Here is a 25,125-nt window from a genome sequence, read left to right as displayed (position 1 = left end):
CCCACAGCAGCCACATTCACTCTGTCAGCACATCTCCCAAGCATGGTGGGAATGTGAGTATTCCTCACCATCTTGGCCCCAGCCACCCTAGTCCAAGGCACTGCCACCTCTCACCTACCTGACTCCTTCACTGCTCTTCTTATTCTACTGTGCTGCTTAGGATCCCCTCTCTGCACAGTAGAATCTCCTATTTAAAGCAAACCAGCCATTCCGCTGCTCAGAAGTCTCCACAGGCTCCCACACCAACAAGACTCTCTGGGACTGGCCCTGGCCTTCCCCTCTTGGATCTCAGATGCCTGAGCTGCAGCAGGGTACAGCCCTTCCTGAGAGGGCGCTTGTGTCCTCTCTGGACCTCACACCTCGTAGTGCCTCATCCCCAGTTGTCTCAGTTCAGGTGTTATGTTACCTCTTCAGAAATGATCTCTATTGAGGCACCTGGGGTAATGAACTGTTCTCAGTAACTCTTCAGCACTTCCCTGTGTTGTGCTGGTTGGCGAGCGAGGGCTGGGGAGAGGACAGGTAAAGCAGTGTGTTACTTCTTCCTCAGGCTATGACCCATTTCTTCTTTATTTTCTTTTCTTTCCTTTCCTTTCCTTTTCTTGTTGGTTTTTTTTTTTTTTTTCAGATTTATTTATTTTTGTTGGAAAGGCAGATTTACAGAGAGAAGCAGAAACAGAGAGAAAGATCTTCCATCTGCTGGTTCACTCCCCAAATGGTCATAACAGCCAGAGCTGAGTCAATCTGAGACCAGGAGCTTCTTCTGCGTCTCCTACACGGGCGCAGAATCCCAAGGCTTTGGGCCATCCTCAACTGCTTTCCCAGGCCATAGGCAGGGAGCTGGTTGGGATCTGGAACAGCCAGGATACAAACTGGTGCCCATATGGCCACCCCTGATTAAGGCCTATTTCTTTCTTCAAGCTCACATGGTTGGTCTGTGTATCAGGATTGTCCACTGACAAGGGACTGATTCTCCAGTGACAAAAATATCTCTGGGTCCATTTTAATTACTCTTTTCTTTCTTTCTTTCTTTCTTTCTTTTTTTTTTTTTTTAATGAATCCATGCATGTTCTTGATCCAGGATCATTTCTTCTTTCCCTGCACCCTCACTGCATCCAAATATCCCACCTGTTCAGATCCTGGCTCTCATCTGGAAGGTGATAAGGAGATCTCCACAAATATTTGCTAAGTGAATGACGCGAAAATGAATTATGCTACCAAGGAATGTCAGCCTCTCAAGGCGCAGCTATTCCCAGGAGCATTAGCATTCTCCAACAGGAAGCTTGAATTTCAGGCATTGTTGACAAAGGGAAGAATTTCAGGCCGGTTGAGTGGAAGCAATCTATTTTGACAGAGTTGCTGTTCCTTGACCTGGTAAGCCTACAGCCCCTTGCTGAGATCCTTCAGGGATCCCTCAAAAGTGAAGCTGACATTAAAGCATGCAGCAGCAGTTGAAAAGCCAAGTTTGTTGCTAGGGAAAGGATTGCGGATTCAATAGTACAAGCCTGGGCTTCAATCCTAGCAGTGCTGCTAATTAGTTCCTGGGAGATAACCAGCATTTACTGAGCAGCTAGCTCATGCCTGGCTTGGAGACAGACACTTTGCTCACATGTTTAATTTTTGCAACACTTCAAGGTAAGCATTTTTAGGATCTCCACTTTTTTAGATAGGTCCAGAGAGGGTACAGTCCATGAGTGCAAGCACTATCTTAATAAACAGTGGCACCTGGACATAGACCCGAGTTGGGATCAGCCTACAGGGTTGCTGCCTCCATTGCCCCTCCCATAAGGCACCTTGGGCCATTTTTTGTGAATTTGATCTGGGGAGGGGCCGGGGAGAGTTGTTGAGCTCTATGGAGTTCTTCTTTCAAATCTTTTTCATATAATTGCTTTGTGAATGGCTTTGGACCCTATAAGAAAAGTCTGACACATGATTGTTTCAGAAGGCTGGCTTAGCAGCTGGGGAGTTTGGCTGCCCCTAAGCCTTTTAATATCTCTGTACCTCCTCTCTAGGTTGGAGTAAGAGCCAGTCCCATGTCTCCCAGTGAGCTCACTGGGAGGAAGAGTGTCAAAGAGGGCTGGAAGGGAAGCCTCCACCACCCCCTGCAAGAGCATTCTTCAGGGCTCCAGGGGCTGCATTCCACGTGAGGTTGGAAAGCGACTGCAGGTTCACAGGCTCCTAACCATTCCCAACCATTCCACACAAGAAGACTAAGGAGGCTGTTCCACCACAGAGGGCAGCTCCCTGGTCAGCAACACGGGATACAAGGAGAGGCAGCTGCCAAGCAGGAAACCCTGAGCCTGCAGGAAGCCTCCATGGGAGAAACAAAGTTTGAGCGGAAAAGCCCAGCCCAGGTAGAGGTTTGAGCCTGGAGCCTGGAAGCAGGAAAGGGAGTCCCTGGGCGAGATCAAAGGAGTTCATGAGGGCAGTTATTTCTGACATCCTTTCTGTGTGTTGGTAAATGTTAAATAAATGGAGTCACCCAGAGCATACTTGTGTGTCTGGCTTTGTTCACACACATTGGGAGACTCATCCTTATCACTATTTGATGCTTTGCTCTGCAGGTACTCCACTGCTTATTTGTTCCTTTCATCATCATACACTGATGAGTATTGGGGTGATTTCGATTGCAGTCATTGTTCACTGTTGTACATGTGTTTCTTCTCTTGCATGTGCCCCTTGGATTGGAGCCATATGCTGCGTGTGCATATGGATGGCTTCAGAAGTAATTGCTGTTAAAGTGATATTCACAGTACATCCAAGATCTCTGTGTGGGCTCCTGGAAGAACTTCAGATGGTACCAACTCTTCAGATGGCACCTGAGAGGACAGGCAGGGGGCGAACTCCGATGACACTTGTTGAATGGCATTCTAATGGCCCTCTCTGCCTCCAATCCACTCAGGGTACCATGTTACATGATATGGCCCAAATTCCACCATCATGCTGTCATCCCCATCCACTCTCCCCAAGGGAGGCTGATGTCTAAACCCAATCATGCTTTCAGGGCAGCATCAGATTCCAGTCTGTTCACTTAGTGGTCTAGACTGGATTTTGTTGCTGATGTTCATTCATTCAAATGAATACTGAATGCCCACAACTCATTTGTTTTATCTCAGATTCTGGTCTTGAAGTAATGGACCACTACTACCTTTATGTTGTTAATATTCTAATGGGAGAAATGGACAACTGATAGGAATGTGTAAGAGCTGCTTGAGATGGAGAAATATAAAGCGATGTAAAGGGAATAACAATGGGGTGGGAGGATTGTGCTATTGTATGTCAGGGTCATCGGGGAGGTCTGCAGAGCAGACGAGAGCCAAATTACATCTTTTTTTTTTCTTAAAGATTTTATTATTATTGGAAAGCCGGATATACAGAGAGGAGGAGAGACAGAGAGGAAGATCTTCCATCCGATGTTTCACTCCCCAAGTGAGCCGCAACGGGGCCGGTGCGCGCTGATCCGAAGCCGGGAGCCAGGAACCTCTTCCAGGTCTCCCACGTGGGTGCAGGGTCCCAATGCTTTGGGCTGTCCTCGACTGCTTTCCCAGGCCACAGGCAGGGAGCTGGATGGGAAGTGGAGCTGCCGGGATTAGAACCAGCGCCCATATGGGATCCCGGCGCATTCAAGGCGAGGACTTTAGCCGCTAGGCCACGCCGCCGGGCCCACAAATTACATCTTAAAACAATCATTCTGGCTATGATTTTGGCAACAGGCCCTATAAAAACAAGGTGGAACTAGAGAATGGAGGCCGTGGCAGTAGTCTTGGCAGGAGAGGATGGCAAGTTGCACTGGGTGATGGCAGTGGCAGTGAGCAGAAGTTGCATACCACATGTATTCTAAAGGTGGGCCTGGGGCTGACAAGATCTGCTGGTGGAGCAGGTGGAAGAGCTTTGTCTCTGCCTTTCAAATAAAAATAAATAAATCTTAAATATTTATATATATAATCTATTTTTTTTTTCTGGTGAATAGGCTATAGAGCAAGAGTCTCCTTTTTGCCAGGAGCAATGCCTTCAGGCTTGCATGGATGGTACTTGACCAGAGTCCAGGTCTTGCCAACTAAATGGGTGGATTGTAGCCAGCCCGACTTCCTGAGCAAGGTCTATTTCTCATCTCACAGGAGGTACGGTACAAGTATTGAGACAAAATTACTAGACTCAGATAACCAGTCCCAGTTCTGTCACTCACTAAGTATCTTCAGGCAAGTTAAATAATTAGAGTCTCAGTTCCCACTTCGAGAGTGGAAAGAAATGGGGCAGTAAGAGTCCCTCCATCATAGAACTGTTGAAAATGCTTACACAGGGGCCCGGTACAATAGCGTAATGGTTAAGGTCCTCACCTCAAACACGCTGGGATCCCATATAGGTGCCAGTTCTAATTCCGGCAGCTCTACATCCCATCTAGCTCCTTGCTTGTGGCCTGGGAAAGCAGTCGAGGACAGCCCAAAGCCTTGGGACACTGCACCTGTGTGGGAGACCCGGAAAGAAGTTCCTGGCTCCTGGCTTCAGATCAGCACAGCACCGGCTGTTGCAGCCACTTGGGGAGTGAATCATCAGACAGAAGATCTTCCTCTCTGTCTCTCCTCCTCTCTGTACATCTGCCTTTCCAATAAAATAAATTAATCTTAAAAAAAAAAAGAAGAAAATGCTTAGACAATATACATAGTAGGCCCGGTTTAGAGGCTAACAGTAAAGCACGGCTTTGAAAATAACCCATGTTAAGCCAGTTCCCCATTAAAACAGATAGAGGCTATGGAGTAAGGGTTATCTTTATTTGGATTGCAAAGTATAAATATGAACCATGTTTAGGAATACAAGTTGTAACAGTTCAGAAATGGCACCAGAAACTTCCAGAAGGGACCATAACAGCAAACCTTTATAGTAGTTCAGTGAGAAAGGTGGGGTTACACAAGAGCCTTCCCCACCTCCAACCTTCTCTGCACCACTGGCCACAGTGAACCAGTAACCAATCAATAACAGTTGACTACAACATTCCCTGTTCCTTCTCGCCTTTTCCTTTGCTACCACCTTCTCCAGACAATCCTCTGCTGCACTGACCCCTATATGAAGTAGCACCAGAAGAATGGCAGAAGCTGGGAGAAATGTCTTGACACAGGATGGGAGCTTGTGGGGTGGGGGCGGCAGTTAGGGGAGGTATGAGTTCCCACACTGCCAGAGAAGAGGGATTGCCGGGGTTGCAGGGGTGAGGGGAAGCTGAAGGCATGGGAGCCTGAAACTGGGTTGGGGAGAGGACATGGGGCAAACACCGATATCTGTTACACATTGACATCAGCACCTTGGGCTTTCAAAACACAAACAGTAGACAAAATCGCCTAGTCAAGACTGCAGTCCAACTCACAGAGTGGCTCTGACTAAGTTCACCCCTACATCCTGACCAGGCACAACCCCTCCTGTACTCTGACCCCAGAAGATGATGTTCAGAAATGCAGACAGATAACAAGTTCCAACAGATGGGGGTAACAGAACCATCTCAGGTGATGGCGCTGAGCTGATGGTGGGGTTACAAGGTGGAGCGCCAGGACATCTGCCAAAGTAACAGTCTAGGCACTTGAAATATTATTGTTAGATTGTTAAAAACTAAATAAATTAACATACATAGAATAAAATAAATATATAATTTAAGAGGCATTTTACAAACAAACGAACAAACAAACAAAAATAGTTGTTATGTTTTCCATCTGGGTAGAAGTCCCAAAACTCAAGAGTTCTTGGGCTTGTGGTTTTCACAGTTAGCTCATCAAAGCCAGCACTAGAGGTTCCAAATGGCCAATCCCTTAGTGGCTACTTGAGTACATGGCTTTTCTGCTGCTTTTCTTCCAGTACACAAATCTTGCCTTCTTTCTCTTCTCCTTCCTTTTTTTACAATTTATTTATTTATCTTTTTTTTTTTTTTTAGTTTTCATCCAAAGATCCTGGAGTATATGAATTTAACTGGCTGGCATTTTAATCCAGAACGTACGTGTCCAAACAAAGTTGTGGACGATGTGGGGGTTAGTGGAATCAGGAAGGCATGGAGGTCCCTTGCTTTCGCCCTCTTCCAATGCAGATCCCATTGGATACGTTCAGTCTGGCATATGACGGCTCTGGCATTTTGGCAAAGCGATGATGGGAGGCCCAAACGGGGACGAAGGCGTCTTCACAGCAAGATGTGAAGCCCTTTCCCTCTGTGGAGTCTGCGACGGCCTTGGGTCTTCTCAGAGGTAGGCATCCCCGCCGATTCCTACAGCACCAGAGGAAGGCAGGCCATTAAAGCTGGGTGTGGTCTAAAGAGACCTTCAATCTCCCAGGGCCAGACTTAGTAAGTGGAAAGAGCATCTGGGAAGCAGTGGGAGAGCGGATGAGAAGTGAAGAAGCTTCGCTCTCAGGCGTCTTTCTTGGGTAACTCTCTAGCCACTTTCGTCATAAGTGGAGAAGCAACAACAATCTTTCCTTTCCTAAAAATATTCATTCATTTATTTACTTGCAAGAGCAACAGAAGCAGACAGAGCTCCATGCTGCTGGTTTACCCGCTGAATGTCCAAAATGGTCCAGGCTGGGACAAGATGAAGCTGGGATTTTCATCTAGGTCTCCTAAAGGGCTAGCAAGGACTGAACTATCCTTGTTATGGGCCTGGTGTTGTGGTGCAGTGCGTTAAGCTACACCTGTGACAGAGCATCCCATATATGTGCTGGTTCGAGACTTGGCTGTTCCACTTTAGAAACAGCTGCTTGATAATGCACATGGGAGAGTAGCAGAAGATGGCCTAAGTGCTTGAGATACTGCAGCCAGGTGGGGATCCGGAAGAAGCTCCATATTTCTGCCTTTGACTCAGCTCAGTCCTAGCCCTTGTGGCTATTTGGGGAGTGAACCAATGGATGGAAGATCTCTGTTTCTTCCTCTCTTTGTATAACTCTTTCAAATAAATTAATTAATCTTTTTTTAAAAAAATGACTATCCCAGAAATGATCAGCTATTGTCTCAGAGTGTGCATTAGCAGGAAACTGGAATCAGCAATTCAGATGGGACTTGAACCCAGGTACTCCAATAGGTGATCCAAGCATCCCAAGCAGCATCTTCACTGCTATTCCAAATCCCGACCCCACATGAGTCTTTCGGGAACAACATTGCCATGGGACCCTGACTCCACAGCAATCTGTCCCCCAAACCAACTCCTAAGGCAGAAGAATTCAGCACTCAGTAGAATAGACCCAGGAAAGGCAGGGAGAGTTGGAAGAGTCAAAGACAGGTCATTACCTTGAACACAGTTTTCTCTTAGTGGGAATTCGTCATGCCCAACTTCACCTTCTCCTCATTTTCCACGTCGTAACCTCCTCTCCTATGGTACCTGAAGAAGAGGCATTTTGCGAATGAAATCTGCCTGCCCACCTACCGTGCAAAGGAGTGGATGTTAGAGATGGTCCCTCCACTGCCTGGCAAATCGCTGAGGATAAAGCAGCCCAGCAGGGACAGGGGTCAAAGGCCTTCCTGCCCTGAGCACTGCAGGTGAGAGAGAGCTTTCACCTTATCTGATCCTCACTATTAGCTTCTGCAGAGCTGGCCATCACTCAAAGATTACGCTCCTCCCTCCAGGTAACTTGCGGCAGGGCCTCCCCAGAGACAAACTGCCCTGCCTGGAAACAGACAGAGGGTCCTTAAGGAATCTGTTCCCACCTGGAATATACCTGCTGTCTCTGAATGGGAAAGATAGACTAGGAGCATCCTTCATGATCTGACTGCCAACACACATAGACACACTAGTGCTTCCTAAGTACAGAGCCAGGACAAAGCAATGTATGAAGTGATGACTTCATGGGTGGCTGGCTGGGCCACGGAGCGAGGAAGAAACTAAGGCCTTTTGGAGAAGCACAGCCATCTGTGGCCTAGCGAGTTTCACCCTGGACTCTGAACCCTCAGCATCGCAGCATGCCAGAGAACCCAGAATTCCAGAGAAGAACTTGCACCCAGGAATTAGCCTGAGATGTAGGGAGGGGTTGGGTTGAAGACCATCCCAAAAAGGAGAAGGAATGGGAGTGGCATGCAGAAATGGCCTGCTTGGGCCCTGCACGGTGGCCTAGCTGCTGAAAATCCTCGCCTTGAACACCAGGATCCCATATGGGCGCCGGTTCTAATCCTGGCAGCTCCACTTCCCATCCAGCTCCCTGCTTGTGGCCTGGGAAAGCAGGAGAGGATGGCCCAAGGACTTGGGACCCTGCACCCACGTGGGAAACCTGGAAGGAAGTTCCTGGTTCCCAGCTTCGGATCGGTGCAGCACTGGCCATTACAGCCACTTGGGGAGTGAATCATCAGATGGAAGATCTTCCTCTCTGTATATCTGACTTTGTAATAAAAATATATAAATCTTTAAAAAAAAAAAAAAGAAAGAAAGAAATGGCCTGCTGCTTTCCCAACACTCACCTAAACATGAGTAGCCCCACGATGACAAGCAGACACACAGATGAGAGCACCACGGCCACCACGGCCAGGATGGTTGTATGGTCATAGGTGTACAGGCGATTTTCCACCGGGAGGCTCAACCCGTGGCACCTCTCTCCATGGTAACCTGGGTGGCAGCTACATCAAGACAAAATGGAGGAGGAGGCAAGGTTAGAAATGGCCCCACCCACCAAAGCCAAAGTCCACTCCTCTCCCCCTTGGACCTGTTGCTGTCTGAGCATGACCCCCACCTCCCTGAGGACACTGGAGGTCCCTCTGAAAGGCTCTATGGTCCTCCTCCCCCATCTCCATCCCCTCTGCTTCTCTCTAGCCTGTGAGTCCTGCTCCAGGCGGGGAAAAAGCGAGGGAGGATGTGAAGGTCTCCACTAGATGGGATCCACATGTGGCTGATTTATTGCATGTGTACCGGGGTGCTGTGTTTAAATCTGTAGAGGACATGAGCATAAGAGCCGCGGGCGCAGTGGAGGGGATTCGGGCCGCTCCCTCTGCCGAGGCCCCTCGCAGCACTGACCAGAAATAAACCCAGCCTTGCCCATTAAAGCGTCTAGCGTCCAGTCCTGCCCCACCACTGCCCAGCCTATTAATAGGCCCCATCCCTTTGCCAGGAGTCTTTTTTTTTTTCCCTCAAGTTTCCTTCATTCAACCCAGGGTTGGGAGGGGTGCAGCAGCACTCAATGTGGGGGCTTTACTTTGGCCTTTGCCTCTGGCTGGACTCCCCGTGTGCCTCCTTCGGCACCGGACAAAGCAAACAATCCCAGATAACATCTTCCTGCCCAGCTTCCCTGCCGGGGGGTTGGAAGAATGTCAGAAACAATCCTTGGCTCTTTTCACTCAAGAAATAAATCATACAGCCAACTGCCTCCTCCAACACAAAGCACTTCCTGGAAGCTCTCTGGACGAGTTGGAAGTGCTTCCGGTCAAACAGGCACATTGGTAGTCCTTCCTTATCTGAGCGCCCCAGACCCCCTGATGCAGGTAAGAGCCCCATTGTACAGAAAGGGGCCGTGGTCTGAAGGTCATACACCAGAGCAGAAACGTGCACATGCATTGTGGGCTGCCTGCTTGCATCCCACAAATCCACAGCAGCCAGCTGAGAGGTTTGGGAAGCGGGGCACTACTGGCCGCCTGCGGATTTGAAGCCACTAGTCACGGAAGAAAATGCTGAGACCCGATTCTAAGCTGTGCCTTCTCTGGGAAGGAGGCTGTGCCCCAGGAAATCTCCAAGGAGCAGACCCAACCTTCCCAGGGGCACAGGTCCTCGTCCAGCCTTTCCGCACTTCTGTCCAATCAGCTCAGGTGGACAAAAAACAGACCCTCACCCTGCCTGGCTGCAGGGGAAGCAGGAATGCTTGTGGCCAATCACTTGTAGGAAGCTTAGCTGAGAGTTAACAGGCACTGCCCTCATGGACTAGGTCAGTTGCGCCTCCCAACAGTCTAGCAGGCAGGTACTGCCGAGTTTCACAGATTGCAAGGCTCAGACAAAGGTTTATAAAAGTTAAATCATTTACCAGAAGTTTCACTGTAAGGCAGAGGCAGGGCCAAGACTAGGAACCCGTCTCGGCTGATTCCGCATTCATGATTCTTCCCCTTCTGTACACTATAGGGAGCTCTGAGGAAAGCAGAGAGGGCATCTGCTCTGAGCCTGCTCTCTGACTTTGGCATTCTTAGTATTCAGTCACAACCTGAGTAATAAGTCATAATAAATAGCAAGCACCAAAGGCTTCCCAGGAGCCAAGAACCCCATGTGAACTGCTTTCCAAGGATGAATTTGTTTAATCTTAAAATTGTCTCTTGTTTAGTCCAAGTTACCATCCCCATTTACCATCCTCATTTTAAAGCAGAGACTGAGGCTTAACATCGTCGTCCACTGACTTGCCCAGAGTTACAGAGTTGGTGGTGACTTTGGGACTGCAGCCCCAGGGTGGGGTGGGGAGAAGCTCAAGTCCAGAGTCTGTTTTCCCTTCACCCTAGCCCCACAGGTAGTTACTCAGATGATAGAAATAAAGCTTGGCCTCACAGTCCCACAATTCAGTTACATAATCCCTCCACCCCACACTGAGTCAAGAGGATAATAATGTAAACATCCTAATATTACCCCTCCCCCTCCCTTCACTGACTTCTCCCCCAAAGTGGGGTGAGGTGGTGGGGAGACAGCAGAGGGAGGGGGACATTCCAAGCCTCCTGGGATCATGTGTGCCCTCCCCTAGAGCCAGCTTCCCATCAAAGTAGGACACATTCCTCCTGCTCGTGGCCCATTTCAGTACTTGTATTACAACAGAAGCCCAGGATCCAATCGGTTCCATTGACTTCTGCTCCCTCCCTCAACCTCGGGGAAAAGGAGGGGACTCAGAAAACCTGATTCCAGACTGGTTCTGCTGTGATTTCCAGCCAGTTGATCTTGGGCTGGTACCTGTTACCTGTCTAAACTTGGGTTTCCACATGTAAAACTCAGGGAACATTAATGCCTACCTTGCTAGAGGACTGGATAAGGATCAAGCGAGTGAAGGTACATGACAGAACATTAATACAGGGCCAGGTCCAAGTACGAGACTTTGGATGTGATCGAACTGCCTGCATCCTGAGAAACAGGGGCCCATTGGCAGTGGAGCCAAAGGAGAAGGGGCCTTGCCATTCCCTTGTGGCCTCTGGGCAATGGGATACTCATGGAGCCGTGGGTTCTGAGTCCACCTCAGCCCTGCTGTCCCCAGGTTCCCTTCAGCCACAGGAAGCTCAGCAGCCAACTTCTGGGTCAGCAGCCCCTGGGAGACTATTTTTTTGAGGGCAACTTTTGGCTGGTGACACAAAAGGGTTTTCCTGTTGGTGGTGCCTGCCGAGAGCTGGCATAGAGAGCCAACTAGCCTCAGGCTCACCGCGGAAGCCTGGGTACACCCTGCCTGATGGTTCCTGGGTCTGGAGGCAAAGAGGAGCTACAAAGAGGCCCAGATACTATGTCAATCAGTGAACTCTGCACCAGCCTCATCATACCTGGACTGTTGCTGATGATATGTTGGAGCTTCTAATTGATCGAGGTGACGCTCTGCTGGCTCTGCCTACAAACCTGAGAGGGCCTCCCTAAGAGGCCGTTGAACTTGAACTGGACAAGTGGGATGCTGGACTCTGTATGGTGTAAACTTTTAATTAGGGAATCTCAACGGAACTTGAGCTGTGGTTATGCATCAAGGTGAAGGAATTCATGATGGGGGAAGGGTTTGGGGTGAAGGGGGGGGAATCCCAGTACCTATGAAATTGTGTCATGTAATGCAATGTAATTAATGAATAAATGAATATTAAAGAAAAAAAAAAAAAACAAAAAAAAACAAAGAGGCCCAGATATAAGTGCATGAATGCCACACTGCCCCCAGACCAGTAGCTCTGGGTCCTTCTTGTTGCTGTCCATCACAAAGGGCAGATGGAGCACATACAAAATCCACCTCCTGGGAAGCTGGCATTAAGTCTTAAAGTCCAACAACTATGCTGTCAGACTAGTACAAGCCCTAAGAGCCCTGCAGGACAGCAACAGTTGCCTTCCACACAGTTCTGTTCAAATTCTGCTCTGTAGGGACAGTGATAGGAAGAAGCATGAAAAAGTTATATTCAGTGCAACTAGTGGCTACAAAAAGCATCCTGCTCTGGGAGTTGGGCACCAGCAATCCTGTCCCATTTGTATCCATGTTATTTAGTAACTGACCTCAGGTAAATGGCTTCCTCCTTCCTGGCTCCAGTTTCCCCATTTTTCAAGCAGAGAAAGCAAGTCTTCCCTACCCCCAAAATCCCAGGAAACAGTTATCTTCCCTACTCCGTAGAACTGCATCTGGCACCAAGCAGGGGCTCCCCACACCTGTTGGGTTCCAGGCAAAGTTAGGGTAAACAGGAGAGCTCTTGGAGAAAGCAGAGATGAAATCATCGTATTCGACATATGTCTTATTAGAGTTATAGAGTTAGACTACCTGAAAAACAGCCAGGTTCAGCAAAATCATGCTTCAACGCTTTAAACTGCTAAATACTAAAATTAAAATAGACATGAGACAGCTGAATAGTAATCTATAGCCATTTTAAGATGTATAGAACCCGGTTGTATATAAACTAATAATTGAAATGTCAATGTAGAAGTCACAGGATGTGGTTCAGAACTTGCATTCTTTTTTTTCTTTTTCTTTTCTCTTTTAACATATTGGTTACTTAATACCACGTCAACTAATTCCATAACGTTATAAATTGTTACTGATGTAATGTCGGGGCTTTTCATTGATCTGGATGATACTCTGCCAGCTCTACCTTCAGACCAGAGATGGTCTCCCCAAGAAACCGCTGAACTTATCTGGACAATAAGATGCTGGACTTTATGCTTGGTAGATGCTTGCAATGAAAGAATCTCAACTGAATTTGAACCGTGGTAATGCAACAAGGTGGAGGAATCCACCATGGAGGCGGGGGGGGGTAGGTTTGGGGAGAGGTGGGGGGGAATCCCAGTGCCTATAAAACTGTATCACATAATGCAATGTAATCAATAAAAACAAAAACAAACAAAAAAAGGATGGAAACTGAAAGAATAAAAAAAAAAAGAAATCATCATACTCATCATCGCTGTGACTAGTGTTACCAGAAAGGTTTCCCTGGACATGCTTGTCGTCTTCTCTGAGCACAACTGGTCAGCTGAGTCCAGCTGGGCAGCATGACAACCTCACAAGGCTTCTCAACACCTCAGGGCAGCCCCATTTCCACCCAAGCAGAATGCCCTGGCCCAACTCAGCCCAGACAGGCCCCTGGCCTCCATTCATCTTGACTAGCAGACTCCCAGTCACGTTCTCCACCTTGTGCTAATGATGCCATGTTACAAATTTAAGACAACGTTGCCTGCCTTGTCCTAAGAGTTTGGGAAGATGAACGCAGGGGAACTCCCCATGTCATTTTTAAAACCTCTCCAATACCAAGCTCCTGGTGAGGATGTGATAAAGGACCCACATATGGACTGGATGTGGCAGGAAGGGGTGGGTCTGCCTGCCAACTGCCAAATTCAGGACAGCTCTGCTACATGTCATCAGACAGGGACCAGGGAGCTGGAAAAATAAAAAACAAAATAGGGGGTAAGGATCTGTACCAGCATCACACCAGGCCATCAGCTGTTTGGATAGGTTGGGAGACAGCATGTGTGTGTACAACAGCCTCCTGGTCCTGTCCAGGGACTCCCAGGTCACAAGGTCCCTAGAGCCTGCCCCCGACTAGGGAGGAGGGTGGATGCTTGTGGCCTGACGTGCGGTATTGGCCTTGGGCACAGAGGGGACATTATGTCTGCCTGAGAGCACGGCCGTGCTGTCACCCCGAGGGGTTGCCAAGGCAGCAGCCATTGGCTGGGCACAGTCTCTAGAAGGGAGGTTCAGGGACCCATGGCCCCGGTCTGCCCACGCGCCTGCCCCAAGGAAGCAGTGCTGCTGCTGACCAAGGACTGAGGCCTGCTGCGTTCAAGTCCACTTCCTACAAAGGATGCACACAGGAAGTATTCTCCTACCCTTTTGGCCAAAGGCCAACACCCTCCATGATGCTGGGACTTCAACTGATCCCAGGATAGTTCCTTTCTGTCTAGTCATGCCATGCTGCAGAATTCCTCCACATCTGCCCACTCTCGTGTGTGCCCACACACACACACACACACCCCAAATTGCATAAACACCTGCACAGCCATGTCCCAGCATACCCTACCCCTGCCTGCAGGAGTTGTGTTGCACAGCAGTGTTCACTCTATCTTTGCTTCCCACTGGCTTCTCCCCAAAGGACCTGACTCCAGGTGCCAGCTCTCCTAGCCACACTGAGTTACATTCATTTCTGGGCAAGCAGGAAACATCCCCAAGGATTAAAGACAGCGTCACAAACCCACACCACAGGAAATTGCATCCTCTTTGGTGGTGGGGAGGGGGCCCTTCCGCTGACTAAAAATATTTTCCCTCCTCCCGACTTCCGCTCAGAAGTTATGAAGAAACCGGGTGAGATGATGATGAGTTCAAGGAATAGTGACAACAAGGAACAGCCAGCCACGTGGCTGACAGTGAGGGTGCCGAGGAGAGCCAGCCTGGGGCAGGGGACACTCACATGCAGGAGGGCGCTCGGAGCTCCTTCAGGTACTTGCATTCCCCATGGATGCAGAAGTCTTTGTATTTCTTCAGACACGGGTCTCTCTTCTTTCCTAACCCCTTGCCTTTCTTCTTTTTCTTCCCACGCTCCTCCTTGCTTGGTGTGGCCAGAGCTTGTGGCTGGGAGGAGAACGCAGCTGCAGGAAAGAGGCAGCTCAGTGAGCCTTTGACTTTTCCAGTGGGAAAAAGATGAGGGCAGCATGGTGCCTGGAAGCAGTATGCCCCCTGGGAACCCTCTGCTGGCAGAGGCTGGGGAGACTCCCTCTTGCTCAGTGCCTCCCAGGGACTGGAGGACAGACTGGAATGAACCCCCCAGACACAGGGAACCTTGTGGGGAATGCAGAGACCACGGTGGGTCCCAGAGAACCACTCCACAAACCCTGCTGAAGAACCTGATTTGGGTGATGTGGGTTGATGACAGTTCGCCAGTTAATGCCACCGGCCTTATCCACACCCACTGTTCCCTGTGCTGCACTTGGTGACCCAATCGTAGGCAGAGTCACAAATGTGAAACATATCTGGGGGAGATACTTGGAGGTTCTGGGGTGAGAAGACTCCCAAAAGAAAAAGTGTCTGTGTCTTTCCAGCCACATGTCCTATGGGGTGTTCTGTCAGACCTATGATACCATGAGTACTATAAGTCCAGGGCACAGTCTGGCTTGGGAACAGAAAGCAGGTCACCCTGGACAGGGCCTTTGTTATAAGCAGAGTTAACCCTGCTTTATGCCCTTCACAGCTCACCTGAGTTCTCAAAGATCCACTTACATCTACCCCCAAATGTCCTGTTCCCAAATCTGGGGAGGGGGATACAATGTATACAAGGGGTCAAGAGTTGGAAAGGAAGGAACCAAAAGGAATGAGAATAGCAATGACTGTACACCCTCCCCCCTCCACAGTCTTGCTCTTCTCCCCAACATTTTCCAGGCTTCAGTGAGACTAGGAAGAAAAAACAACCTCACCCAGACATCCAGCTGGGACTGACCGTGGACTACACCCATTAGCCCAGGGATATGACACCAGCCCCACCCCCAAACACTCCATTCCCCTCTGTCCCCTAGCAGGAAAGCTGTGCCCACATCCACAGCTACAGCCATGTGTCTAGAAGATGAGGGGGAGGATACATTAGACTGGAGCCCTGGAATCCACAAGCTAGGAGAGACTCCCAAGAATATCAGATGCAAATCTTGAGGTTCCCAAAGGTGGTGTGCCTTTCACGGCTGCAGCTAGCACTGTGGTCTTTGGACTCCCAGTCCAGTGTTACTCCCCAGCACAGCAGGTTGCTTCACACACTCCTATCTCCTCCTTCCCAGCAGTCTAGAGCATCCCAGATGGAGAGCCAGGAATGAATGGGCCCTGAAGTCAGCAGACATGTGCTCTGGTTTTAGCCACATAACCTTGGGCCCCCATCACTTAATTTCACTGTAACTTGGGGTTCCTGGTCAAATGCTGCAGAAGCTTACAACCAGGGTTAAGTCAACCTGGCTATCACGCCAAATGCCTAGCACACCTTAGACATTTGAGGAACGGGAGCAGCTACTTATTTTAGACGGGCTCTTCGGATCTGGAAAAATCGTTCCTTTCCCCAGTGAAGGCAAGAGAAGGAGTGGGTGCTATAGCTCCACAGGCAGGCCTAAGGTTGTTCAAATCCATTCCTGGATCCCTTCAGGGCTCAGGTGAGGCAGGTGGTCAGAGGAATGCAGTGACCAGGGCGGACAGCCAATCAGAATTGGGAGGGAGAGTGGCCGGGTGCCAGTCAGGCTTCTGCCTGCCTGCTGGGGAGAGGGAGCAGTGAGTCAGGTCTGCAGAGGTATGAGGAGCAGCCGTGGGGGTGGGGGATGAGTCATAGCCCAGCCCTGCCCAGCCTAGGAGCAGAGGGCTGGGAGAATCCAGGACCTGGGGGACCCCCAGAGGGCCACACTGAGGGTGGGAGCCCAGGGCTGGCTTCAGAGTGCATGCTCTTGGTTTGTACAAAGCAGAAAAGAGCACTCAGAGTAAGCTCTTTGTGAAGAGGGAGGGAGACGGCCTAGGACACGAGGGCTAGAACAGGTGAGATGCTTTCCAACCAAATATGGTCATTCCGGGGCTCCTGGGCCTTGGTGCCTGCTCCACCCTCAGAGAATCACTGCAGGTGGCTGGCCCCGGAAGCTGGCAGGCTCTGGACTCTGCCCTGGGTCTGTGCCCAGCCACAGCTACATAGGCTAGTTGGAGGAGCCCCATGTGGCCCTTCCCTTAGGGACTCAAGGTGTTGGGAAGTCTTGGGGCGTTGGGGTGCAGTCACAGATATCTAGCATTTTAACAGCTCCCCAGGGACCTAGTGCTTATCATTCACAGCCTCTCCCAGAGGTGCTGGCCTCACTGATGGAGACCAAGAGCTTCCTCATTGCCTTTTGTGACTCTGGCCTGGAGGGAGGGCCTCCTCATATGAGGGGACCACACATGGTCCCTACACTCCCAGGTATGTCCAGGTCTGTTACCTCTAGTTTATACATAATGGTTAGCGGCTGTGGGAGCTGGGATGCACAACCATGTCACATAGGAACTCTGGGGAAAGCATCTCTGTCATTCCTTTTCCTCACAAGCACCTTCCATCGGAGGCAGGGAGGAGAACTTCCCAGCTTCAATTTGCTCCAAAGCAGGACAGCCACCCAGCAGGACAAGGACAAGGCAGACAGAGATGTGTATTCCAGGACATCCCCCAGTCCTCCTGACAGGCTGGACAGCTTTTTCTTGGGATGCTTCAAGAATGCCCTCCACATCCCACCCCCACCGCACCCCCACTTCACAAGGCTAATCAAACAGCAGGAACCTCAGGTGAGCTCACTGTTCAACTGCCCAGCCGGGTCGCATAGCGGCCTCCAAACCTACCTCTGTACAGATCTGTGTTTTCCAAGTCCAGTACTTCCCGGCCTCGGGCACCTCCTGTAGACAGCAGCTGATCCGTAGCTCCAGTGGGAGGGTCTGGGTTGCTGGTTGCAGCTGCCAACCCCCTCCGAAGCCGTTCCAAGCTGTCACCAGTCACCAGCGAGGACAGCACTGCAAGGCGAGGGGCGAGGCCGCATCAGACCCTTATCCCAGACTCTGGGGGCCACCTCGCACCTATGCCCACGCCCGCTCGGCCGCCAGGGCGCACGGGCCCCACCAAGTGGCCCGCGCCGGGGGAGCTGCAGCGACCTTCCTTCCCTGTGCACCCAGTACAGCGCCCCCTTCCCCCCGACCTCCGGGGACGTCGGCAGCCGTCTTACCTGCAGCCAGAAAGAGCTTCAGCACCGCCGACGGCAGCAGCTTCATGGTCCCGGACCGAGTGGATAAGGCGAAGCAGCGATCACTTTGAAGGCGGCGGCCAAGGGGCTGGCGGGGGAGCCAGGCGGCCGGGGTGCAGGAGATTCGCGGGGGTACCGTCTGCTGTCCGCTTCTGGGGAATGGGGGTGCAAGCCCGGCCTGGCAACCCGCGCGCAGCTCGCGGCTGGTGTGACTCTGTCCGTGCGTTCGAGCCGCTGCACCTGGGTCAGGCCGAGCACCCGCGTGCTGCGCGCAGCTTCCTCAACAGACTGAGCGCTCCCGGCGCGCGGCCGGGAATAAGGCTCCGGGAGGCGCCCTAGCTCCGCCCCGCCCGGCGCCGCCCCCTCCCCCTCCCGCGCCGGGAAGCGCGCCCGGCTCGCGGCGTCGCCAGCGCAGCCCCCGACTCTGCGGGGCGACGGCGGAGGCAGGGGGCGGCGACGGCGGAGTTCACTTGTTTGGAGACCTGGCCAGGGCCCGGTAGTGGCCTGACTGTAGGAAGAACTGTTGGCAGGCAGGTGGTGGGACTACTTCCTACCTTTCCCTGAATGCCTGTCGCGCTGCAGCCTGGTGGCTGCTGAGCTGGGCCTGCCTGGTTCCTTGGACGGTCCCTGACCAGGGAGTATCTGCACGTGAAGCCCACTTTTTGGCTTACTAACACAGCAGGTAATAAATAATAATCTTTTTTAGCATTAGAAAGAAGAAATCAGACTCCTGAATATCAGCAGGTGTCCTGCGGAAGAGAGTTGCAGGTACTTGGTATGGAAACCAAGGAAGTTAAGATTCTCCCAGAGCTGGAGTGGCTTCCCCTCACTTGTCCCCCAGGCCACGCCAGCAGGTTTGTGAAGCCAGCTTCACACTTTCCCCCCACGAATTCCTCATCATAAAAAGTGGCTCCCACTTCTCTCTGTAAATCTCGTTTCCCAACACACACACACACACACACACACACACACACACACATTTTGCAGGGCTTTTCTGGAACCAGTGCCCTGACCCCCCACAGAAGTGACTCTCTCAGTAGGTATTTCAGCTCCCACGGAAGGGCTGGGAGAAGGCTGTTTGACACAGGGCTGGGTTGGCATTCAGAGCCCTCAGAGTGTGCCAGATGGAGCAGTGGCCTGGTTGAATGTTGTGTACGGATAAAAACAGGCCTGCTATTTATATGTAGTCTATCCCACTCTCTCGTCCCCACCCCCATCTTCCCATGGGTCACTCTGATTCTACCCTCTGCACTTGCCCCAGCAGTCCTAGGTTTCCATGGTGAGCTGGAGTCACTACCAACTGGAGTTTGCATCCCACATTTGCTGCTTTCTCTGTGACCTTGGGTAAGAGACTGGGTCTCATTGAACCTCAGTTTCCACATCTCTCAAGTGGGAACAACAACTTCTAATTTGTGTAGGTGTGCCGCATGGCTGGGGTGTGTGTGTGTCCTATTTGAGGATTGACTGTAGGAGCACATGTGCAGGAGTTTATGCAGTGCTAGGCGTAATATCGGCTTTGAATATGTGTTGCTAACACTAAGCATTTGACTCGGACCACTCAGTTCATCAGTGGCCTCTTTTCTTTCTCTTCCCCTGCAGCCCTTGCCTACCCTTAGGCCAAGTCTTAGTGCCCTGGTTGGTTTGAGTTGGGTTGGGTTGGTTTCCCACAGAAACTCACCTGTCACCTATTTGGTCCACAGCCATTGCTGGGTTAACTCTTTGGCTGATCACTACCGGTGCCCCAGGACCTCTGTGGATGGTCACCACCCAGGCCACACGTTTGTTCATTCTCCATAGCTGTCTGACCTTCTGCTTTCCCAAAAAACAAAGCCACCCAAGGGTCAGGGTTGTCTCCAGGAGAGGGTGGAGGGAAACAGTTCCTGACACATGGACAATTCACTCCCCGTGGTCCCCACCCACTGTTCACACCCTGCTGTCCTGTTGCAGCCTGCCTCTCCCTGCATGCATTGTCCTTCCGCCTTCTCACCCCCGCATCAGCTGCAGCCCAGTTCATGGGACAACTCCAAGCTTTCATCACACCTGGGAGACTCACCCCAACTAGGTTTGTGTGTCAACCAGTTTTTACAGGAAGGGCTTAGGGGAAAAAAAAAATGGAAAACCTGAATTGGATTTGGGACAGTCACTTCCCCTCTTGGCATCACAGTTCAAGCTGGAGCAGCCTCAATACCTCATGCATTCCACAAGCATTCGCTGAATATTTTTCAAGCCTGGGGTGGGGGAAGGAGATGCAGCAACAAGCAAAAACAGTTCAGAACCCTGCTTTCCTGGAGTGTGCACTCTGTAAGATGGGAGACACACATCAAGGACATAAACAAGAAGAAACTCTAAGGCAGCAGGTGCTAAGATGGAAGCTGAAGTATATAATGTGTGTGATAAGATGAAGGTCCTGGGGCCCAGGATGACATTTCACATTTGATGGTTTGATGAACAGATAGTGACGTATACGTTAAAGCAGGAAGGAGAAGAAACCAGGCTTGCCAGAAGGATTGCAAGCTGGGCAGACAGTGCAAAGACTGAGGAGCCAGCAGGCCTGGAGTGCTTGAGGAACACAAGAAGGTCCCGAAAGGAGGCAAATGACACAGCATGAAAAAAAGGCAGGGGACAGAAAGAAAGGGCAGGAGACAACTTGGGGAGACTCTGAGTTTGATTCCCTGTCGCCGTGGGCATCAAATGTAATGTCGGTTGGAAAGCACATGTAAGCAGGATTCTTCTACTGTCTCTCCTCCTCCCCTCCAAGTCTCCCTACGAAGTCTTCCTACATGGTCAAGTACAAGAGACATGGCCCTAAGGATGGGCTGTCCTAGCAGCTCCACGGATCATGGGCATGGTAAGGCTTGGAGACTCACAGATTCACAGTCACAAGGGGGCAAATTCAAAGCAAAAAAATTGGCATCGTATTTCCCAGCCTGTGCAGGTTTCTAGAAAGGCAAGCTCCTCTGGCTGCTGAGTGTGACTTGAGGCATCATTGTCAGACTGCAGAGACCTTGATTTGGTGACAAGACTTGCAAGCCAATGGGAAGGACCTTGGAGAATGGGGTGATAGTGGAGACAAGAAAGGGGCAGGCTGTGACTCCAGCATCTTCTATGAGCACTGGTACCAGTCCCAGATGCTCCACTTCTGATCTAGCTCCCTGTTAATGTGCCTACGAAAGCAGAGAAAAATGTCCCAAGTATTTGGGCCTCTGATACCCCTGTGGAAGACCTGGTGGCCATTTGAGGAGTGAGCCAGTAGATGCACGATCTGTGTCTCTATCTCTGTAGCTCTTTCAAATAAATAAATCTTTAAAAAAAAAATGGAGGAATGGTGGGGCTTTACAGAGGAATCAACCTAATTTCTTTGCCCATTGTGGCTGAGATATTTACACTAATATATTGGTACCCCCAAACCTGGCTGTGCATCAGAATTACCAGGGAATTTATTAAAAACAAAAAATGTCTAGGGGCTGGTACTGAGGTATAGCAGGCTAAACTTCTGCCTGCAGCACTGGCATCTCATATGTATGTTGGATTGTCCCAGCCGATCCACTTCCCTTCCAGCTCCCTGCTTATGGTCTGGGGAAGCAGTGGAGGATGGCTCAAGTCCCTGGGACCCCTGCACCCACATGAGAGACCCACTAAAAACTTCTGGCTCCTGGCTTCAGATCAGTTCAGCTCTGGCTGTTGCGGCCCTCTGGGGAGTGAACCAGTAGATGGAAGATCTTTCTCTCCATAACTCTACATTTCAAATAAAATAAATAAATCTTTTCAAAAAAGGATTAAACATAAATAAATGAAAAGATAAAAAGGCACAGGCTCAATTCTTGTCTTTCAAATTAAACATCTCCTGGAGTGGGTTAAGCTCCCACCTGCAACACAGACTTCCCATACGGGGGCCCGACAGCGTGGCCTAATAGCTAAAGTCCTCGCCTTGAATGCGCCGGGATCCCATATGGATGCCAGTTCTAATTCCAACAGCCCTGCTTCTCATCCAGCTCCCTGCTTGTGGCCTGGGAAAGCAATCGAGGACGGCCCAATGCTTTGGGATCCTGCACCCATGTGGGAGACCTGGAGGAAGTTCCTGGCTCCTGGCTTTGGATCGGCACAGCACCAGCCGTTGCGGCTCACTTGGGGAGTGACTCATCAGATGGAAGAGCTTCCTCTGTCTCTCCTTCTCTCTGTATATCTGACTTTGTAATAAAAAATAAGTCTTTAAAAAAAAAAGATTGGGCCCGGCATGGTGGCCTAGTGGCTAAAGTCCTCGCCTTGAACACCCCGGGATTCCATATGGGCACCGGTTCTAATCCCGGCAGCTCCACTTCCCATCCAGCTCCCTGCTTGTGGCCTGGGAAAGCAGTCGAGGATGGCCCAATGCATTGGGACCCTGCACCCGCGTGGGAGACCTGGAAGAGGTTCCTGGTTCCCGGCATCGGATCGGCGCGCACTGGCCCGTTGTGGCTCACTTGGGGAGTGAATCATCGGATGGAAGATCTTCCTCTCTGTCTCTCCTCCTCTCTTAAAAAAAAAAAGATTACCCATATAGGTGCCAATTCATGTTCATGCTGTGCTGTACTTACAATCCAGCTCCCTGCTATTGCACCTGGGAAAGCAGCAGCAGATGACCCCTGAACCTACAAAGAAGACCTGGGAGAAACTCCTGTCTCCTGTATCTGATGCAATCATCTTGGGACATGAGCAGCTGATAGAAACTCTCTCTCTGTATGTGTGTGTGTAACTGCCATTCAAATCAATCAGTCAATTTTTTTTTTAAAGATTTATTCATTTTTATTGGAAAGCCGGATATACAGAGAGGAGGAGAGACAGAGAGGAAGATCCTTCATCCGATGATTCACTCCCCAAGTGAGCCGCAACGGGCCGGTGCGCGCCGATCCGAAGCCGGGAACCTGGAACCTCTTCCAGGTCTCCCACGCGGGTGCAGGGTCCCAATGCATTGGGCCGTCCTCAACTGCTTTCCCAGGCCACAAGCAGGGAGTTGGATGGGAAGTGGAGCTGCCGGGATTAGAACCGGTGCCCATTTGGGATCCCGGGGCGTTCAAGGCAAGGACTTTAGCTGCTAGGCCACGCCGCCGGGCCCATCAATCAGTCAATTTTAACAATCTACTCGGGCAGGGCTAGAGTGTTTCTACTTTAGGTAGGAGTTTCCAACACCAGCAAGGTTGTTACTCAGTCAGGACTGCATGTCAGACATCTGAACACAATCTGTTCCTCTGACCCAGAGGCATGGGAAGGGATGACAGCTTGTGCTCAGTACTGCAAGAGCGGGTCTCACTTGATCCTCACAGCAGCCCTCAGACTGGACCTTCCTGTGTTCATCATCCCCATGGTAAGGACCGAAGCTCCAAGAGTTGAGTAACAGCTCAAGGTCACCCAACCGGTAGCTATCCCAATGAATCCGTCTCTGGGTTTAAGCTCCAAACTCCCCAAGGTAACAGATAAGACAGCAAAGGACAGTAACATCAGCTTTACTGAGGTTCCATTTTCCACCTGTCCTAGGAGTGCTGTGATAACAATCTCTGCCTCACTAGACTGGAATGACGGATTAGTTGAAGTCATCCGGCAGCTAGTGATTGGTGCAAATTTCTGTCCTGTTATTCTTTAGCTTTCTAACTTGATACATGCTATTCGGTTTCTCTCACTTCCAGCCAGCCAACTCACAAAATGAATAATAGGTCCAGAGTACCATTCTTTTTGGGATTAGATGACAATAGTCAATGACTGATGTCTCTGAGGAGAATAAAATGACTGAGCAAGGGGTAGACTATACATTCGGGTGGAATCTTTTTGATGACCAAATGTTGGGATGAAATATTGTTCACGTTGAATTGCAAATTCAAAGGAGGAGCTTCGGTTCTGCAAGGACTCATATGAAAAAATGGGGCGAGTAAGAGTAACAGTCTTTGTAGGACTCTTGCAAAGGTTACATCAGATCATGTGTATATACCTGGCATGTAGTGATTACTCGGTGTCACCTAATAAATGAGCAATTGATTGCTTTTTTTTCCAAGTAGACAGTTGAATAAAATGCTGCTCTGAAGTGCACAAGCTGTCCTCAGAATGCCTTGGGAGATGGTCCCCAAGTCCACCCAAAATTCAGAAATATCAACTCTAAAGATTTACTTATTTTTATTGGAAAGGCAGATTTATACAAAGAGAAAGATTTTCCATCCACTGGTTCACTCCCCAAGTGGCTGTAATGGCCGGTGCTGCACCGATCCGAAGCTGGGAACCAGGAACTTCCTTCCAGGTTTCCCACGTGGGTGCAGGGTCCCAAGTCCTTGGGCCATCCTCTCCTGCTTTCCCAGGCCACAAGCAGGGAGCTGGATGGGAAGCAGGACTGTTGGAATTAGAACCGGCACCGATATGGGATCCCGGCATGTTCAAGGCAAGGACTTTAGCCGCTAGGCTATTGTGCCGGGCCCAAGAATCACATGGGTCTTAAATGAGAAAATCCACCTGCTTTCTCCTTCCACTTGGACTAAGAAGTTGAGTTATTAGCAGCCTCCGAGCAATGCTGGGCTGGGGCTGGGGGTGCAGGAAGGAGCTTCACTTACCCATGAGTCTAGGGCTACACAGACCTGAAAGGTTAGGATGAGGGGCCATTGCTTCTTGTGCCAGGCTGGCTTCTTTCACCCTATCTGATGCAGCTGACAAGGGAAGATTGCAGGGGAGCACAGCTCAGCTAGAACACAGATCTGCCAGTTGGAGTACCTTTGCTCCTCTTCCTGCTTTGTGCACACCTGAGGATGGGTAGGCTCTCTGTCTGAGTGGGGCCAGAAGCCATGTGAACAGAGCAAAGAATGGGAATGGACAAGGGAAGGGAAGGCTTTGGAGGCGGGTGTGTTGGTGGGGGGGCCCTGGAATTCTCAGGAGATGCAAAAGAAGGGACATTTATAACGTACTGGAGGCAAGACAACACTCTCCATCTCTGGGCCCGTTCCGGTGACTCTGAGTGATAAACACCCCAGACCCTGGCCTCGATCAGCCCCTGACACAGGTGGCTCTTTGCCAGTAGGGTGATTTCTCCTATATCATGCAACCTGGCTCCCTCTTTGAGACTCAGACACCTCAGAGGGTGGGGCTGGGGAATGGGTTGAAACAATTGCTCTGTATTCATCATGAAGTGTCCATGTCATCTTATTCTCAGAAGCCTGGCTGAGACAATCCTGTGATAGTCAACAGTGGCAGGACTGCATGATAACCTTTCTGTCTGCCTCGGCTGCTTCATCTCTAAGTCAGAAGAACGCCAGTCTATTTCAGGGGGTTCTTATGACAG

The 25,125-nt window shown here is 50.4% G+C and overlaps 1 protein-coding gene across 2 annotated transcripts; it reads right to left on the bottom strand.

Annotated features, from left to right (window-relative positions):
- Positions 1 to 368: 368 nt before the first annotated feature.
- On the bottom strand, positions 369 to 18,154 carry HBEGF (heparin binding EGF like growth factor). 2 transcript variants are annotated; one of them, XM_004586477.3, is made up of 6 exons: positions 17,817 to 18,154; positions 17,440 to 17,607; positions 14,534 to 14,711; positions 8,411 to 8,566; positions 7,250 to 7,340; positions 369 to 504 (listed from the first exon to the last, which is right to left on the bottom strand). In XM_004586477.3, the coding sequence occupies exons 1-5, from the start codon at positions 17,860 to 17,862 to the stop codon at positions 7,268 to 7,270; spliced, it is 621 nt and encodes a 206-aa protein (XP_004586534.1). In that variant the 5' UTR covers positions 17,863 to 18,154; the 3' UTR covers positions 369 to 504; positions 7,250 to 7,267. The 2 variants fall into 2 exon arrangements, with proteins under 2 accessions (XP_004586534.1, XP_058533604.1); XM_058677621.1 differs by lacking the exon at positions 369 to 504 and adding an exon at positions 6,132 to 6,235 and having other exon boundaries at positions 17,817 to 18,153.
- Positions 18,155 to 25,125: the final 6,971 nt, after the last annotated feature.

Source organism: Ochotona princeps, chromosome 19, assembly GCF_030435755.1.
Source record: "Ochotona princeps isolate mOchPri1 chromosome 19, mOchPri1.hap1, whole genome shotgun sequence".
Taxonomy (NCBI): domain Eukaryota; kingdom Metazoa; phylum Chordata; class Mammalia; order Lagomorpha; family Ochotonidae; genus Ochotona; species Ochotona princeps.
The sequence above is the reverse complement of the archived record's forward strand: the minus strand, read 5'-3'. Positions and strand labels throughout refer to the sequence as shown.